General features: G+C 39.2%; 2 protein-coding genes across 5 annotated transcripts in view; one reads left to right on the top strand and one right to left on the bottom strand.

Annotated features, from left to right (window-relative positions):
- The window catches only part of GABRR1 (gamma-aminobutyric acid type A receptor subunit rho1), a 188,848-nt gene extending 177,307 nt beyond the window's left edge, over nt 1-11,541 (top strand). For all 4 annotated transcript variants that reach the window (XM_075202768.1, XM_075202769.1, XM_075202767.1 and 1 more), the window contains 4 exons: nt 3,893-4,033; nt 5,318-5,470; nt 7,791-7,987; nt 10,871-11,541. In XM_075202768.1, the coding sequence (XP_075058869.1) occupies nt 3,893-4,033; nt 5,318-5,470; nt 7,791-7,987; nt 10,871-11,158 (779 nt within the window). In that variant the 3' untranslated portion in view covers nt 11,159-11,541. The remainder of the gene's footprint in view (nt 1-3,892; nt 4,034-5,317; nt 5,471-7,790; nt 7,988-10,870) is intronic.
- A 4,621-nt stretch (nt 11,542-16,162) lies between these two features.
- PM20D2 (peptidase M20 domain containing 2) overlaps nt 16,163-20,679 on the bottom strand; it is a 66,007-nt gene continuing 61,490 nt past the window's right edge. The window contains exon 7 of the mRNA XM_075202766.1: nt 16,163-19,422. Coding sequence (XP_075058867.1) covers nt 19,223-19,422 — 200 coding nt within the window. The 3' untranslated portion in view covers nt 16,163-19,222. The remainder of the gene's footprint in view (nt 19,423-20,679) is intronic.

Below are 20,679 nucleotides of genomic sequence, written 5' to 3'. Positions count from 1 at the left end.
TTTGTTTAAAAAAAACTGTGGTAAGGCTGGGAGCATAATACATATTTTTTGGAGTTGCCGTATGGTGCAGAATCTATAGATAGAGGATTGTGAATTAACCTTTCATGTCACAAACACAAGGCATCTTCTATTACCCAAATTGGCCCTCTTATATCACTATACTCCGCAATGCCAATGGCATAACAGATATATAACAGGTAACATTTTAGTTATGAGTAGATTGGCATTAGCCCAATCCTAGAAAAACTCAGTCCCCATCTTTTTCTAAAATGATATCCAATATTCAGAGGAGCCACAATATGGGAACCATTGGCTTCAAGTACTCCATGTTTGCCTTCTCCCCGCTGGTCAAATGGAGACAATGGCATGATTCCTGTTCTGAGCACCTATCCTCAACACATTCTAGTTCTACCACATAATCCCAGTGGTTGTCTTTTTTTTTTTTGCATTACTGTTTATCACTCATTATGTAATCCTAAATCTTCAATATATCTACGTTTTCTAGTACGGTTACTGTCTTTTTTTTTACGTCTCCCTCTTCCCCCACCCTCCTTAGTTTGGTTATGTTTTTCCCCTTCATCCCTGTTACTTTTTACCCTATGTAATTTTAAGGTTGACATATATACATTTGATGGGTATTGTAAGTTAAGTAAGTTTTTTTTAAAAAAAATTAATAATAATCTATTCTGTTTATTTCTTGTTGGTAATCATCACAATGAAACTGAGTTACATAAATAATAGTCTTTCTATATCTGACACTATAAGAAACACATTTCTACAAATTACAGAAGAAGATTCAGCTTCCTTTCTGTGTGGAATTCTGTTTCCCTTAGTCATCCTGCTTTCCCATCAATCCTTTGCTAAAAAGCATAGAATAAATGTTATGCTGTCCAAGTAAACCACTCATGTGCCTCTGACTACGTTTGTGTGCACCTCTAACTCTTCCAATACCAAGCAAGGAGCAAAGAAATGCAGTTCAAAATCTAACATTACAAATATAATGAGAAACCAGTGGGATATGTTGTGTAATAGAGGAGATTTATTTGTAAATAGTCCTTACTATATGGGAGTTGGGGAAGTAAGGAGAAAGGAAAAGATGGGCCTCCCAGGACCCTTTCTCAGCACCGAAACAAAATGTAACAATGGCTTCCTAATTGCAACATGTCAGGCCCTTCCGTGTCGGGACGGCCGCCTGTCAGGTGCTGTGCTGCGTCTGGTTGCCCGGCAACTAGTCGCGGTTCTTGGGCTTCCCCGCTGGCCCTTCCATGGTACGCTATTAGAAGCTCTGGGGGTACCTGATAATGCCACGCCACCGGCGCTAATGATTGGTGCATTGCACTATTTAAAGCTGTCTCTGGCACCATGCTGGTGCCAGAGTATTGGGTCCCCCAGCTCCAGCATTCCCGTGTATTCTTTAGTGATCTCCTGTGTATGACTTGACTTCTCAAGACTATTCTTCTGTTTGCTCTTCTATTTGGCTTATTTGGTACCGTCTTCTGCCTGTTCCTGACCTCTCTTCCAGAATCCTCCTTGTGAACTGCTTTGCCCGAATTGCACGTCGGCTTGCGTAAACCACTCTTTCTGGACACCCTTGTATACCTCTGCTGTCCTAATGTTGCTGATCCGGCTAGACTGACTACCCTCTATTTTCTGTACCTCGCTGGTGGCTCAGTGTGAGGACCGTGACCTGTGCATCTCCCGCAGCAAAACCCATACCTCCTTGCGGGGGTTCCCGTGGGAGATGCGTTAGACTCCGCACCTCCCACTAGAACTGTGCCAACGCTAACAGGTACATTTCAGTGTTTGAAGGGCACGACTCATGACACCAAGGTTGTGAGCACAGTCATAGGTAATAGTGTATGTCAGTCAGGGCCATCTTTTCCATTGGGCACGATGGGCAGGTGCCCGGGGGCTCCACAGGCAAGGGGGCCCACATAGACAGGGTTCTTAAGTAAAATAAATAATCCAGCAAAAAAAAAAAAAAAAATCCTGCAAATATATCTTTATCTATCTATATATCTATATATTATCTATATATATATATATATATATATATATATATATATATAAAATAAATGAGAGGAGGCACACAATAGTGTAGTATGGCAAGTTAATGGAGCCAAGTATGAATCCAGAAAAGGAACCAAAACACCAGGAAAGAGTGAGCCAGAGCTTCCCACCGTGTGGATATCAACAATATCTAAAGTAGATATGTGTAGCTCATAGGGTGAGAGATCACACAAGACCAAATAGCATTCAAGATAATATATAAACAAACAGGTCACACCAATGAAGATGTATGCGTACCAGAAGCCAAAAGTTTAATGGCTTATCTGTAAGATTATCCTGTAGACTGTGAGGATGTAGTCAATCTTCAGCCACCATTGATTATCCAATTGGTTACCTCAATCAATACACAGAAGGACACAGATGTAGTATCCAAAAAGTTAAAATTTATTAAAAAAGTAGTAACTTACACATCCAGAAGCAGATGACAAGCCTATATGATCAGCGATGGCAATATAACAGCAAATACTCAACGCGTTTCGTCTGTAAACAGACTTCATCAGGAGCAAACACAGAACATAAAAAATAAAAAATCCTGCAAATATATCTTTATCTATCTATATATATATCTATATATATATATATATATATATATATATATATGAATATATGATACACATATATAGAGGTAGGGGCCCCGCTGCACTGCTTTGCCCGGGGGCCCATAATGTTGTTAAGGTGGCCCTGATGTCAGTGGTTCCCAAACTTTTGCACCCCTCCAAAATAATTACTGAGCAGTCCTGTTTTAGAAGTAGTTGGGTCAAAAAATTGTAATAAGTATTTAGGTCAGGACAGAAATACTTATTTAGTTGTATGCAAAAATGTCCCCTCTGCATCCAGACACTCTGCCCCCTCTGCAGCCCTCTGTCACGCTGCCCCCCTCTGCAGCCCTCTGTCACGCTGCCCCCCTCTGCAGCCCTCTGTCATGCTGTCCCCCTCTGCTGCCCTCTGTCACGCTGCCCCTGTCACGCTGCCCCCCTCTACAGCCCTCTGTCACACTGCTCCCCTCTGCTGTCACACTGTCCCCCTCTGCTGCCCGCTGTCCCCCTCTGCTGTCACGCTGTCCCCCTCTGCTGCCCTCTGTCCCCCTCTGCTGCCCCGTTGTCAGGCTGTCCCCCTCTGCTGCCCCGTTGTCAGGCTGTCCCCCTCTGCTGTTATGATCCTCTCACTCTACCCCGCGCCAGCCATAAAAAAAAAAGAAACATCACAAACTTACGAATCCGCGCGGCGCCGGGACCGAGCAGACTCCTCTCTCCCGCAGCTGTCACTGAATATCGACGTCAGTGACAGCTGCGGGAGAGAGGAGTCTGCTGGGTCCTGGCGCCGCGCGGATTGGTAAGTTTGTGTTCTTTCTTTTTTTTTATGGCTGGCCCGCGGCACCCCAGTGACAGCGCTGCGGCACCCCTGGTAGCCGCGGCGCACACTTTGGGAACCGCCGGTGTATGTGGCATATTAGGATTCAATTACAGCATCACTCTCTGTAAATAATGATGCAGTTAAACGTTCAAGAGGCTGCAATATGAGAGAGATAGCTGTCAAATTTCAGTGCAGTTCAGACCGACCATCTGGACCTTTGGTGGACATGTTAATATAGTGCAGTGGAACAGAGCAAAATAAAATAAAAAAACAACCAATAACACTTTTTCTCTCTAGCTATCTTTATGCAAACCCTGGATTGTTAGTATACAGCAAACTGTTTTAGTCTAATCAATTACAATTGCAACCGTTTGGTCCAAAAATGTGCCAAATTCTGAAATGTTTGCTAGACAGATGTAAGATTTTCAGCAGCAAGAGATTTGCTCATCTCTACTAATTTTACTTTAAGATGCCTACACTGAAGATGACCTCATGCTCTACTGGAAGAACGGCAATGAATCCTTAAAAACGGATGAAAGGATTTCTCTGTCACAATTCCTTATCCAGGAGTTTCATACCACTACAAGACTCGCTTTCTATAGTAGTACAGGTAAGTAGAATAAGTAATGTTGGACAATGTCTGATTAAAACCAAAGTGCATAAAAATGTATTGATAAGACTTGTACCAGAAGACAAAAAAGTTTCAGACTGTTATATAATTTTTGTATTTATGTATAAATGAGGGAATTTGTGTATGCATTAATCAGACCACAACATGTCCAACCTATAGTGTATAAGTAATATTGTAATGATTTAGTGCAGTACAAATATACTGTCACACACCTCTGTCTTCCTATTAACATACTTTAATTGACAAATTTAATTGACAGATACAACAAAGTGTTTGACCTAATTCATGGATTTATTAATCTGCACAAACCACATGTATAGCATGAACAGAAGCTTCAAAGCCAATCAGTGACATATTTTTCTTTGTTTACATATTCAGGGCTCATTCAGATGAGCAATTGTACTACATTTATATACTGTTAATAAATAGTTTGCTCACACTACATTCCAGATGGAACATAACATGAGCAAGCTCTCTCTAAATAAATTTAAAAAACGTGCAGACACCTGGATCAGTGTCTGTATGTCTCTGCTCTTTTCAGCCAAGCTACAATATTGTTCATATATTATTTTCCAGTATTTTGCTGTAACCTGCAATATCTACTGCAGTTAATAAGAATAGCAGAGGTTTGCAGTCACCAAGAACAATGCCTCCAATCCCTTCATGATTTTCAGTGTGGTTTACTCGAGTCTCATTTCATTGCTGCAAACAATATCTCATTCAGAGTGTTTTTTTAGTCCTTATAGATCTCAAAATAAAGGCGCGCAAACAGTTCAGCCATTCCAGTACAAGCGCATGCAACTTTACAGCATCTCCTCAGCTCAATGATTGTTTACTGTGTTTTCATAATTCTAATTTAGTGAAATTGTTAACATATGATTTCAACCAGGGTATGGAGTTACATGTTCTCCATGGTCACATTTGTCTCCTCCCACAGTCCAATATACTGGTTGGCTTAATTGGCATTAGATGAAGCTCACACTAGTAGTGTTCATGTGGTAGAGAATTTAGACTACACTCCACTGGGGCATAGACTCATGTGAACTATTTAAACATTATCTGTAAAGCTCAACATAAAGGATAATAATAATAATAATAATAATATAATAGATATAGAACATATTCAACATGACATGACCCTCAGGTTGGGGGATCTGAATATTTAGGAAATCTGTAGAATTTAACTATAATAATAATCAGAAATGTTGTATAAAGTAAAATTAATTGATAAAAATTATAATTACTTTGTATATCTTCACACAGGATGGTATAATCGTCTTTACATTAACTTCACACTGAGACGTCACATCTTCTTCTTTCTCCTGCAAACATATTTCCCTGCAACTCTAATGGTCATGCTGTCCTGGGTCTCTTTCTGGATAGATCGAAGAGCTGTCCCTGCCAGAGTTCCATTAGGTAAAAATACTTTATACTTTAAAAAAAAAAAAGAAAGGATAAGATTCTTTATGTGTGGAAGGCATTGTAATGGACTGTCTCTATGATTTTCTTTTCTTAACTGAAGATTTCCCATCACTTTTGACTACAAACGTTTTGCTCTTTGTATTAGTTAAATTACATCACTACATTAAAGCAATCTTAGGTAAAATTATTTTTCAACATTGCTCAAAATTCTGTACAGAGCCAGGTGATTTGCCTAATCTAGAAAATGATATCGGCTATTCACTATGTGGAACGGTCAAGCTTAATCAAGTGTTCCTAAAAGGGAAAATCATTATATTGACTTATTGGAAGACATTTATACAAACTGATGCAGAAAAAACCCAAAATGTACTGGAACATAGTAAGCGATTAGATTTAAACATGTAATCATTTTTCTAGTGCAGTTTAGACAATGAAACACAAATGTCTGTTTAGGTGCTGTTGGATACCCTTTTCCTTTAAATTTTCTTTCATTTTAATAGATATAATTTATATGCAATATGTTCTAGTAGGAGATATTACTTTTAAATAGGGAGTTTGATAACAAAAATAAAATACTCAACCAATGCCTTCTCTTTATGATGAGGTTATGAGGGGCTCTGTTTTGACCAGTGTGATAAGGCGAGTGCCTGACTAGAGCAGCTGCTGCTTACTGATTGTCACACATCAGGGCCTTAGCCACACGTACCATGTCTGCCGCTATCATATCATAGCTATCCGGGTCTCTACTGGTCACATGCGGCAGTCTTGGGCACCACTTCTTCATTCGTAAACAAACATCTATAGTTTGTTCTACTGCATGGGTGTGACTGTCTTGGATTCAGTCAGGTGACCTTCCAGCTCAAGCAGATTTCAGCACCTGTGATTAAATGATCTGTGCAACCAATAAGCATTAGGCACACCCTTCAAACCTGCTCATTTCCAGAACAACACACTTCTTTGCTCCAGGCTCCAGTTCTTTCCAGCACTGTTCCTGAATACCACGCACTGCCAAGTGATCATCTTTCTGCAAGTACCCTGCATTTCTAAAATGCTCATCCCTCTGCAAGAATTATGCATTCATCAAGAGTGCTTACCTCAGCAAGAACTTTGCATTATCTTGTGCTTATTCTGCAGTATCACCAGTTTTGTAGCTGGTGTTGGTCTCTAGGGCTCACTTACAGTTCTGTGCATATGTGTGTGGGTTCCAGGTCTGTGGCTGTCTCACAGTTCTGAGTTCTCCATTCCTAGTCACAGTTCTGAGTTGCTGCCTCCAGTTCCAGCTCATTCTATTCTGAATTTCCGTGAATTTCCATTCTGAGATCCTAATAGTGGGTTCCAGTTTCGTGTGACTGGTTACAGGTGCCAGGATTGAGTTCCCACGAACAGTTCCAGAGTGGATTCCAGTTCTGTATTCCGGGCCTAAACCCCTATCCTGCTAGTGCACTCCAGGTGAGCAGTGGGTTTATCAAGGCGTCCAGTTTCTGTTATGCTCCTGCTTCAGCAAGACCCAAGAGACCCGAAAACGATCAAGAAAAACAGACTGGCGTGACACTGTTGGATTAATAGAAAACTACAGCCGCTTTGGTCAGCCATTGCCCTAAATTGTTCTAATAGAATTATAGAATAAATTAGGCGCTTGCCTAACCAGAGCAGCTGTACAATGTGCCCGAGAACCATTTTGTATCTTTCCCAAAGTTGTCGGTGCCAAAAAAAAAGTTGATGAGTGGAGTTGCCCCTCAGGGAGCAAAAACAAAATAACCAGCTCCTGTTAGTTTTACATTGTATTTAACTGAAATGTCTGTGAGTTAATTTTGTCTAAAAACTGATAGTTTCTCTACTACTTTAAATGGTTTTTACTCAAAGGTAGGAGGAATTAAATAGAACCACAATCCTGCCTGCAGACCAAGTATACAGTTTAAATATGAAGAAAAGTAGTATAACTACCATTTATAATACTACACATGCAGTTTCACAGGACGTCAGGGCACGGTGAGTTGTAGTCTTTTCCATCCACACACACAGAATATGAAAAAAAAATGGTAAAACTGAAATCCATGTGATTGCACCCTAGGTACTGGTAGAATTATTAACACTATATTTGATTTTCAAGCCAATGATAGGCTAATGGAAAAAAACAAAAAAAGCAAACGAACAAAACGCTGATTGGGTGTTTTTGAGGAGGACTACACAAAATTCAGAAAATAATACATTGAAAAATAAAACACAGAAGTTCAAATAATATGTGTGCAATGGACATAACACAGAACCCAACTTACAAAACTTACCCCTCAATTGATATGTGTATTTTTCCCAGGTATTACCACAGTGCTGACCATGTCAACCATCATTACTGGAGTAAATGCCTCCATGCCACGAGTGTCATACATCAAAGCCGTGGACATTTACCTATGGGTCAGTTTTGTGTTTGTCTTTCTATCGGTGCTGGAATATGCAGCCGTGAATTACCTGACCACAGTGCAAGAGAGGAAGGAAAGGAAGCTACGGGAAAAGGTATCACAAACTTTGTGGAAACATAATGTTGCAATTATATTGAAGTTCAAAACCCAATTAAGCACAGTATATGTAGTAGACAAACAAGGTATGTTGTCACTATTCGCTTTCAGTTAAGTGATCTTGAACTAATATTGGTATAAATTTGTTAGAAAAATGGGATGCACATTCTCAATGTAGCCCTTCAGGGTGTAGTCCTCATTGGTTAAGCGTTTAACGCTCTCTCTAATTTATTCTCTCATCTCTAGTGAGTAATGTCTGCTTTCAGGACAGCTATTCATCAGCAATACAATCATATTTTTACATACATAAAAGTTTAAACAACTTAGACATTACTAGGCAAAGATAAGGATATCTTTCAGAGAATGACAAAGATAGCATTCAGTGTGCTATGTATTTTAGAACATAAAACATCCATGCTAGAGAATATAACAATATATCATATATACAGAGTTGAAGACGGCTTGGAAAATACCTACTGCTTCACTCCTCTCTTTCTACATCTTAGTTACCTCTGGCAGACATTACGCTGCCCACAATATACCCACTGGTGGTTCTAACAAGGATAATCACCAGTCCTATCCTTTTCCAGATCCTTTTTCCCTGTATGCACAAGCAGCCAGTCACAGATGGAATGAATCCTCTAAAAAATACATTGCTGTTTGCTTTCTCTCTGTAAAAAACTCATCTTGGAGTTTTTTTGCTCAGTATCGTGCTCATTCTTTTATATGGACACAGTTCTCATGAGTGTCTTTGCTTTATTTCCTTTTATATGTGATAATGCACCCCTTACTGGGGATTCAACAATTATATTACATAAATACAAACACACAATCAGTGGCCACTATTATGTACACCTGCTCATTACTGCAAATATCTAATTAGCTAATCATGTGGCAGCAACTCAATGCATAAAAGTATGCAGACATGGTCAACAGGTTCAGTTGTACAGATCAAACCACAGAATGGGGAAGAAATGTGATCTAAGTGACTCCATCTGGCACCAACAATTATTCCACCGTCAGAGTGTAATGAGTATCTCAGAAACGGCTGATCTCCTGTGATTTTCAGGCATACCAGCCTCTAGAGTTTACACAGAATAGTGCGAAAAACAAAAAGCATCCAGTGAGCGACAGTTCTAGCAAAAATGCTTTGTAAATGTAAGAAGAGAATGGACTAGTCCAAGCCGAAGGAATGTTATTTTAGATATTGTAGCCTTTTGATACAACAGTGCTATGCAAAAGATCATCTCTGAAACACACAGCTTGAAATGGATGGGCTACAGCCTGATTAAGGATTCAGGTCACCCTAGGCTAATACGTTCCTAGTGGCCCCTCGCCTTCCAAATCAGGCTAATACGCGGTAGGTAAAAATTAACCTGTCCTTAGGTTACAGTCCAGCTTCCTTCATCCCCACACCCACCAATGTTTATCTTCCCTTGTTTTTGAAACTCAGCTCTACTTGGCTTTTTAAAAGGGTTACAGGAATCTTTGTCACTCAATTCATACTCAATAAAATGAGAAATGTATAGCAGAATGGAGGCATGAACAAGCGCTAATGATGGTGAAGATGTGGTGGGTGAACGGAGCAGTCATATCTGTGCAGGTCACTATCTTTGTCTCTCCTATTTGCTTATCCTCACATGCCTGCCACTTTACCATGGGAATACGTCAAGATTAAAACCTTACTACATTTTTCTTTCATGATGTTCCGTTAGAGAAGAGCTATTATATTTTAAAATTAATTTGTGTTTATAACTCTCCCATCACAATTTTGCACCCCCTGTCCTAAAGCCTAGCTCCCAAGGCTGCAGCCTAGTCAGCCTAATGGATAATCAGGCCCTAACTACAGCAGCAGAAGACCACTCGAGTTCCACACCTGTCCGCTAAGAACAGGGTAACTGAGCAAAGGCTCACCAAAACTGGACAGTCAAAGATTAGAAAAAGAGCAGCTGGTCTGTCAAATCTCGATCTCTGCAGCAACATGGAGATGGTAGAGTCAGAATTTGGCATAAACATGAAGTATAACATGCCATGTCACAAGTCACTCGCCATCTCAATGAGTTCAGAGTACTGTAATGGCCTCCACAATCACCAGATGTCAGTCCAATAGAGCACATTTGGGATGTGGTGAAACGGGAGATTTACAGCATAAATCTGTAGCCGACAAATCTGCAGCAACTGCATGTTGCAGTCACATCAACATGGACCAGAGTCTCTAAGAAATTAATCCATGCCATAAGGAATTCAGGAAATTCTATGGGTTAGAGGGGGTAATAGTAATGGGTACCCAGTACTAGATAGGTGTCCCTGGTAAAGTGGCCACTGAGTGTATATAGATATATATATATACACACACATAAACTTATTGGGCCTGATTCATTAAGGAAAGTTCTCATTTTTTTACTTAAGTTTTCTCCTGGACAAAAACATGTTACACATAAGGTAAGTTAAATACTGGCTTTTTTTCCTAGATCAACTTTCATTTCAGTGTACATATAAGCTATCAAGTATTTGTGTACTACATGAAAGCACAGCCAGTATTTTCCTTATGTGCAAAATAAAAAACTAATTTGCACCCCGTGTATTGTAACATGGTTTTGTCCAGAAAACTTAAGTAAGAAAAATTCAAATTCTTGCCCAAGTTCCTTAATGAATCAGGCCCATTGTCTTTATTGTGTGGTTTCATCATCACCTTATAACAAATTATGTTGGTAAAATGCCACATGGCCACATTACATCGGCTGCAAAATATTTGAAAAAAAACACATGTACATAGTACATGTAGTACATGAACATCTAAAAACGCCAAAATACACAAAATGAGAATTCCATAACCCCATGTTCTTACACTGTAATCTTCACTGTTTATTTTCCTTTTAAGCTTCCGTGTACCTGTGGGGTACCTCAGCCGCGGGCAATGATGGACAGCAGCTTCAGCGATGGTGAGATGAACAATCTGGGTGTTTTTGTGTCTGAAAACGGAGAGAAAGATGATCGGATCATGGTACAGCTGGCACTCAGCACAGAGAGAAACTCAAATAGAAGAAAAAGCCAGCGGGCTTATGTCAGCATGCGCATAGACACGCACGCTATTGACAAGTATTCAAGAATAATATTCCCTGCAGCATATATTCTCTTTAACCTCATCTACTGGTCCATTTTCTCCTAGAAAACAGCTGACTTACCAACAGACTATGCCAGAGGACTTTGGTCGGACTGTAATATCACAGTAAGTCACTGAGGCTTACTAGTTTAATCAGGAAATAGGTCAATTTTTATACATAGTCATCCATTAACATCCCCTTTTTTATTTTTTTCATTTGATTATGCATCTGTACTGTATCTTGTGTACTTGGCCAGAACTTAAGTAATTTACTATAATGTCATATATTACTTTGTGTATTTGTAAATGGTAGAATCAAATACCAATGTCAGAAACTTAGCTGAAGACCATGTGGTGTCCACATTGTGCCTCATTGAGTTAGACGAAAGCCCAGCTAGAATGTGCCATTTTGCACCTTGGCAAAATCAGTGCGGACAAATATAAATTTTGCAGACTTTTTCGCCTATGAATAGAGTTTAAATAAAGCTGCACCGTTTTGATGTACTACATGCAAAAGCAGGCAGTATTTTTCCTGCACTCCTTTGCATCCCAACATGGTTTTTCAAGGTGCAAATTTGCACCCTTTTGTTTAAACTGGATTTAAACCTAACTCTAAATGAGGCCCTTTGTGCTCATTTACTTACAAAGCTCCTAACTCTGGAACACTATCTGTTTCTGCAGATGATTACTGTAATGATTAACATACGTGTCTACATCTAGGAATAAAAAAACAAACAACTTTTCTACATTCTTGTTTAAATGCAGTGATCTTTGAGTGGTTGAATGGACCCTCACTATATCACTTTAACTGCATAGTGCATCTAAGCATCAAATCTGCGCTGGTTTTATAGTGGAATGTACTTTATTTACCATTTCTGGGTTTTGTGACATCAGAGTGACAATGAAATGGTAGAACAGGAGCCATGGACAAGCAGAGCACACTAAAACAATTGATGTTTTCAACTAATCTTGCAAAAATACAATTATTGTAGCAGCAATTTATTTTTTGACTTTTTTCTATAGTGTAATAAGAAAATGTTGTATTATTTTATATCCCAACAACCTCAATGTACCAGTGTTTTCTTTATGAAGTAAACAAGAAACCAAAAAGTATACACTTGAGTTACTGCTTGTTAAACTTAGATAATGTAATGCACGTGACTTATTGCTCACCATGGTTGCCAGTAAGTAAAAAATGCATATTGTAAAAATAAGTCAGTAAAAATTGGTGAGGATTAGTAAATAAAATGTTATGAAATGTATTATTTAATTATTAGAACTCCACGATATCCTGCAGGAATGTAAAAATATATAGTGCTATTTTCAAGCAGGAAACCTGTATCACTATCAGGCGCTTTGATTTTACATTCTGCCTCAATTGTGGTGGGCATGGAGGACTCTTCATTAAACATCTTGGTTTTCACCAGAGTCCCTGGAAGGTCCACTCAGAGCACTTCAAGGTACACATCTACTCTGCTCTTGGGAGACACCTCCACTAACAAGAAGTGTACCGAGGCATGTAGATTATCTACAGAGGCGCACAGTGCGAAACTCTATATGTTACAAACATATTATCACATGACCTGCTATAATTTTAGTACCACTCTTTCAATAAATACAATATTTCCATTTTTTTTGCTAATGTACTGTTCTGCTTAACATAATTTATTGCTTGTATTAATCACGATAGTGAGACATCAGGATGCCTTTTTACATGTGTCAGTTTTGTGTGTGATGCTTTTAATTACTTAGCACAGAAAAATGTGCTTCTCCAATAAAGTAGACGCAAAATGGGTCCCACTTAAAGTATAGATTGAAACTCTGGAAGACTGACAGCTCTGTGCTTATACAAACTTTGAGTCCTTTTAGTGACTGGTAAGGGCTGTGCGCCCCTCCACACAAGGTATCCCACTAAAAAGGTGTCCTCTTAATTTCATGTCATTAATTCCACATTGCAAAAGAAACATTTTTCCTGTTCTGTAAATCTATCCCTACAAGTGGGCCTACTCTGCAAGAAACATCCTCACTTTGCCCAACTCCTCTTCTGGCAAACACAAATGCTGCCATCTTGCATCTCAAAAACATCAGAAATCTAGGCACACTGGAGCAACGCCAGGGACACACAAGCTGTTATTACAGTTAACACTTTGTAACTGACCTCCTGTGAATTCAACTGCATCCACACATTTTCCAAGGGGTGCAGCAGGCACATTTAGGGGTAGTCTCAGGAGGAGGCTTAAATTTCCTTCCCACAAAAGGATTAAAAGTTCACAAGTACTGAAAAGGTGGCAGTAACTGGGAATTTTCCTTTTGCACCCTCTGTTAGTATGGAGCGCTACGCTCCGTCTCCTGTAATTTCCCGCTGGGCTATACACATATATACACACACACACACACACATACATATATATATATACACATATATATATATATATATATATATATATATATATATATATATATATATATATTTATATTATTTTTTTTTTTAAACAATGGGAGGGTCAAAGGCAATGAGCAACTTCAATCAGAAGTAAGTAGCTTCAACATTTCACCCATTGGTCTTCAATATGAAGATTGATACACCAATAATTAAAAAATTAGTGTAGAAAACCTTACTAGGCTGCAGATGCTAATTGCTAATACAAACTAAATTACTGTCTTATGAGACAGAAGTCAACAATTAAACCTAGAAGGAAAGAATTCTGATAGTACAATCTTTTAAATTTAACTTTAACAATTTAGTATAGACATGATTACTCCAAAAAGGTAATGCAATTTACTTGCAAGTAATCAAATTCACCAAGTGGAGTCACATGCCTACAGAGAGAACTCACATACCCACACACAGACACTTTGGACCATTAAGGAAAGTAAGGCAAAAAAAAAGAGAGGAGTAAATGTTCTCTGGGGGCAAACCATGTTACAATGCAAGGGGTGCAAATTAGTTTATTATTTTGCACATAAGTTAAACACTTGCTATTTTTTCATCTAGCACACAAATGCTTGATAGCTTTATTTATACACTGAAATGTAAAGTTTATCTAGGACATGCCGTATCCCAACTAATAATCTGTCCTCACATTTTAAATTTACCTCCCCCTCCAATGCAACATGGTTTTGCCCAGTTGGAAAGTCACTCTTTTTTTTATGCTTTGCTCTCTTTAATGACTTAGGCCCTTTACCTGCAGCTATTGTACTTTTGGTCTAAACTGCATTTATCTCTTGAATGGGGTTCATGAAAACCTATGAGACACAGTGCACACAAGTTAACAGTGGATAAACATATGCAAAATTTTTATTTGTGCTGTGTCCATGTTTTGTAAAATTTTCTCCAAACACTTGTGTACACTGTTGGCTGATTTTCCATATGGTTCACTGAACCCTATCTACAGTGGCAGGTAAGTCACATTCGCCACAACCTAGACCAGTGGTTCCCAAACTTTTGCAGTTCGCGGCACCCTTAGAGTCTCCAAATTTTTTCAAGGCACCCCTCCAAAATAATTACTGAGCAGTCCTGTTTTAGGAGTAGTTGGGTCAAAAAATTGTAATAAGTATTTAGGTCACAACAGAAATACTTATTTAGTTGTATGCAAAAATGCCCCTCTGCATCCAGACACTCTGCCCCCTCTGCATCCAGACACACTGCCCCCTCTGCAACCAGGCACACTGCCCCCTCTGCATCCAGGCACACTGCCCTCTCTCACGTTGCCCCCTCTGCCCTCTGTCCCCTCCTCTGCCCTCTGTCACGCTGTCCCCCTCCTCTGCCCTCTCTCACGCTGTCACCCTCCTCAGCCCTCTCTCACGCTGTCACCCTCCTCTGCCCTCTCTAACGCTGTCACCCTCCTCTGCCATCTGCCCTCCTCCTCTGCCATCTGTCCCCCTCCTCTGCCATCTGTCCCCCTCCTCTGCTCACTGTCCTCCTCCTCTGCCCTCTGTCCCCCTCCTCTGCCCTCCTCCGCTGCCCTCTGTCCCCCTCCTCTGCCCTCTGTCCCCCTCCACTGCCCTCTGTCCCCCTCCTCTGCTCTCTGTCTCCCTCCTCTGCCCTCTGTCCCCCTCCACTGCCCTCTGTCCCCCTCCTCTGCTCTCTGTCTCCCTCCTCTGCCATCTGCCCTCCTCCTCTGCTCTCTGTCCCCCTCCTCTGCCATCTGACCCCCTCCTCTGCCATCTGTCCCCCTCCTCTGCCATCTGCCCTCCTCCTCTGCTCTCTGTCCCCCCCTCTGCCATCTGCCCTCCTCCTCTGCTCTCTGTCCCCCTCCTCTGCTCTCTGTCCCCCTCCTCTGCCATCTGCCCTCCTCCTCTGCTCTCTGTCCCCCTCCTCTGCTCTCTGTCCCCCCTCCTCTGCTCTCTGTCCCCCTCCTCTGCCATCTGCCCTCCTCCTCTGCCCCGCGCCAGGCGCCAGCTATAGACAAAAAAGAAAGCAAACAGAAACTTACCAATCCACGCGGCGCTAGGACCCTGCAGCCTCCTCTCTTGCGCAGCTGTCACTGACGTCGATATTCAGTGACAGCTGCGGGAGAGAGGAGGCTGCAGGGTCCTAGCGCCGCGCGGATTGGTAAGTTTCTGTTTGCTTTCTTTTTTCTAGGGCTGGGCCACGGCACCCCAGTGGTGCCGCGGCGCACACTTTGGGAACAGACGACCTAGACAGATCATACCACAGGCACTGTGTGCATGAGTAATACCTCTAAATGTGCTTTATCCAGTATCCTCCCTGCATTGCCCCATATGTTACAGTCTCATACCCCAAATACTCTTCACAGGATCAATTATCCCTTGAATTCTGTTTTGATAATGTTCAAGTTGAACAGAACTCAGAAGGAGGGGCAAAATGGGGTGAGCTCCGGTCTCCATGAACCCTACATTTCTTTGCAGTAATAGCAAATCTTCAAAATAGTGGAGAGCATTACATGAAAGGCAGGGGTTTGAAAGTTTTCAATATTGTTATATTGTGTTAGCCTTTAAAGCACTTACTTTTATAATTTCAAACCTCTATTGTCTACTTTACAGCTAACATGGCTGCACCCTTTATTAGAATATCCTACTACAAACTGCAGAACATGCTCATTCATTACTGAGTTTATTCCAGCAATATGCACTGTAACAGAAAGGTTATGTTGGAAAGGACAATCTGGAAATAATTTGTGTTTTTCAAAAGTCAATAAATGTTTCTCATTTTATGTATAGTTTTCAAGATCTTCAATAATGGTCTCCTGTATGATGAAAACATCAATTAAATATTTAATTTTATCATGTGTCTTTTCTCAACCAGATAACGAACCAAAATCTAGATCATGTATTTCACTAATGAACATCAATGTAACAGAAACACGATTTACCAATGCAAACATCAACTATGCTTGCACTGATAAATACGGTATATTTGGATCAGTTAAATGATGCACATTCAGTTATGTGGTAGACAACTATATTGAAAGTCATTATTACAGATTCATCAAATGTTACATTACAAACTGCTAACCATTGTTTGCCTCAATTAGGATATGAACCTATTTGGAAACAGCATTGGTTTATTAACTAGGCCATTTATTGCTTTTTGAATACAGTCCAAGGTGACAAGTTTACAGTTTATGCAGGATAATTTGATAATTAAGTTTGAAAATTAAAAAACAATAATTGTATATACAGTTCATAGTTCAGTTACCATATGAGAAAATATAATTTACAAAAATACAAAGCATATCAAAATGCTTACAAACAATTTGGGGGAATATATATATATATATATATATATATATATATATATATATATATATATATGACAGATAGATAGATAGAATCAGCATATTTTTGTAATAAAAGTTGAAAGCATAGCCCAGACCAGAATCCAGTAAGCATTAGATAAAAAATACAAGTTATACAAAAAAACACCAATGCAGATATAAAAATAGTAATGGTTATGTAAACCTGTAGAAGTGTGTCTTTTATAGTGATAGCATTTCTTCATATAGTTTGTGCATGATTGAATAGTTTTGATATTAGCAAAATTGGGCTTAGAAAAGACACCAATTTACTTCACAGCAAACCTCAGGAAAAGGTCAATAAGTACTTGTACAGTGCTACAGAAGACAGTGTTACTATACAGTATATACACTATGGTCTTCATATTTGTATTTATGTGCAGAACACAGTTTATCATCATCAACATTTATTTATATAGCGCCAGCAGATTCTGTAGCGATTTACAGTTGTCACAGTTTGTTGTAATCTCTACCCAGTTAATTTAACAATCTAATATGAATGCATGGAATATGTGGTGTTAAACAAGAGTTGAAGGCAAACTTATGGTGACCCGTTAAATATCATCCCTTAGCGCAATGATAAGGGATAATATTTCATGCCCATTTATTAAAAAATCATCCTGGAACATTGCGTCCGATCAGAGTCTTTCCTGGCGATGATTTTCCTTACATAACAACTCCAGGTTCTGAAGATCCCTCTCCGGCATTGCTCTCCCCATAGAGTAGAACGGCTAGCAGCATCTTTAGATGGCATTAGACATTGGGATCAAGTTCCAAAAAGCCAGTCCTTTTGGAGCTTGTTAAATTGCCCCACTCCGCAGTCCCCATTGAAAATGATAGAGTTTGCGGTGTAATGCGAAATTTAGCCTAATGCAGGAGATATCTATCCATTAGGCTTTCGTTAGGTAGTAGTGATACATAAAATAATGTCTAAACCATGTGGAAAAATCTGTTACTGCATTGTTTATGGCTAAATAATTAGACCCACAAATGTTCAAAGAAAAAAGTATTGTACAAATATTCCAGTTACTGAAATATATTCATTCTTTAAAAAAAATGTATTTCAAGCTAAAATATCTTTCGTTAAGACTAAAAACAAATGTGCATTACAAATACAGTGCCTTGTATAACTATTTAACTAAATATTATATATAAATAATTCGCTTATTTCAGTTTTTGACTTTAAGATCTGTTGAAATATAAACAGATTTAAAAAAAAAATTACATTTGTTAAGCGTTGAGCTTGCAATAAAAATAGTACAGTACGTTTCAGAAAGTGGTTGGATATGACAAAATATTTTTTAGTTTTTGTCTAAAATGTCTTTACATTTATATTGTGTCACATAGCAAAGTGATAAAGTGCATGTGGTCGAAAATGTTGAATAGACAGTTTACATGCATTGGCAATAAATAATTTTGAAATAATTTTCTTGGGCAGACTGTGACATTTCTGTATGTGTATTGCACGTGCCACAGCTAACTTTATGCATGCCTATGTCGGCAGGATTTGAACACTTACTCCAAGAAACGGATCATGAAAAAAAAATGTTCTAAAACTGTTATTCTTGTAGTAAATTTAAGACACAAGAAAAAAAAAGTAGAACATGTGTACTGACACTTTTATAAATGTGTTTTATTGTTTAGTAAAGTATGTGTAAGTATTGTTTGAAAACTTTCAAGGGGGCTGACTACTCTTGCAAGGCACTGTAGCTTTCTGGACAATGCAAACTGCTGATTTTTTTTCAGTGTCCAATTCTGGAGAGATAAAGATGAATTAATGGCTGTGTGTGTGTTAGGTAATTTAGACTGTAAGCCCCAATTGGGCAGGGACTGATGTGAGTGAGTTCTCTGTACAGCGCTGCGGAATTAGTGGGGCTATATAAATAAATGGTAATAATAATAAAAATAATAATAATGGTTCACATAAACAAGTGATCTACATAAGGCTTCTTTGTGCAATATATACCCTTCAATATCTAGGAAACAACCTACCACTCCACTGCTTGAACAGCACTGACAACTCAGTACCTGAAGAGGTTTACAGGTGAGTAACAGAACCTCTGACTTATTTGGAACATGAGTTGATATGTATGTAGAAGTTGGTGAATATATTCCATAGAGCTGCACAATTGGGGGACATTACAGATGTGACATGCAGCTGCAAAATGACAACTCTACACATAAATGTATATAACCTAACATGGGCAAAATATTTACAAGTGTATATAAACCAACAGAAGTGTTAATTTCACATTCACATTTTTTGGACATGTGCTTCTAACCACCCAAATTGGTTTCACTCAATAGCTTCCCTATAAATTGAAGTGTAGACAGTCTTATCACCCAATATAGATTCTGAAGGAAAATCTGTTCATGAAGCACATCCTGCTCCGCTACTTGACTCTCGAGCTTTATCATATGCACTGGAATTATTTTCTTCCTCCACTTGTTTCACTATGTTCCAGTCTTCACAAACACGTTCCAGCAAATCTGGTTTGAAAATAACATCTAATGCAGTCATTGCCAATGCTTTTGCAGTCCGAAGTGTATAAAACTGAGCTTCTTTTGAGCCTGTAAAAGAAAAAAAACAACAGAAAATGATAAAGAAAATGCACATCACGAAAAATGATCTGTCTTTTCAACTGCAGTTTTGTTGAATAAATCAAAGATCTATCCTCCGACTGGATGAGCACTATACTTTAACCCTTGCTGTGCCACTCAAAATAATAATCTGGTACTTTGATTCTAATGAGCACAGATAACTTGGAGGCATAATCTCAGTACTCAAGTAAAAAACAAAACACATGCAGAACCAAACGTTATTAAACAAACTCCCTTTTAGTATACCATTTCCTCCTCAGTTTCTATGGCAGACTATCCCATAGCCAGCTGATTAGAGACAGAACTCAGAGGAGACCAGCGCAAGGTATATAGTGCGAATTCTTCCTCTGTCTTTTACTGTCACAAAGCAGAGTAAGGCAGTGGTTAGTGTATTGAGGTGCTTTAATGTTTTTACTGTAAGCTCCAATGGGGCAGGGACTGATGTGAATGACAAATATTCACTGTTCAGCAGTGCGTAATATGGTGGCGCTATAAAAATCTAACAATAAATCAGATAGTGAAGTAGAGACTAAAGAAGAACCCAGGACACCTAACCCCCAGTGGTGGATGTACTGATCAAGCATATTAAGGACATTTCAGGATATGCTAGCCCCATATACCTTACATGGTGCCTTTTTCGGATATAAGCAATACAAACTTAAAATCTTCATAGTACACCAGGTAATTTGAGAAATTTTGGATATGGAATGGGATCAATTGGAGAAGCAACAATACAGTTTTAAAATATGTATCCTTTTCAAGAAACTGGAGGTCTCTCATGGGATTCAGTACCTAAATTTGATGCTGCAGTATCCTGTCTTTCTGAAAAAAACTGCTATCCCTTTTAGAATATGAAGGTACATTAAGGGACTCAATAGATAAAAAAAATGGAGAAATATTTTAAAAAGCTTCATATGGTCTCAGGGACAGTAATTAAATCTGGAGTAGCCATGTCTTCCCGGGCATTCAAAATCTGGATGGATAATATACATAACTGCTTTCAAGAAAAAATATGTAGGCTACACTTGCTGAAGAGTTTGGAAATCATGAAAAGGGGAATGGATTTCCTCTGAGGCATCACTAGATATGATCAGGTTTTCAACCACGTGTAGCTTCAATAGTAGTGACTAGGAGAGCCATGTTGGCTGCGTCCCTGTACAGCAGAACAATGGTAAAAATCGATCAGATCCCCTTTAAAGGTGGGTGCTATGTTTCAGAAAATCTCAG

Source organism: Mixophyes fleayi, chromosome 3, assembly GCF_038048845.1.
Source record: "Mixophyes fleayi isolate aMixFle1 chromosome 3, aMixFle1.hap1, whole genome shotgun sequence".
NCBI lineage: Eukaryota > Metazoa > Chordata > Amphibia > Anura > Limnodynastidae > Mixophyes > Mixophyes fleayi.
Note: the sequence above shows the minus strand (reverse complement) of the source record. Positions and strands in the feature narration are given on the sequence as shown.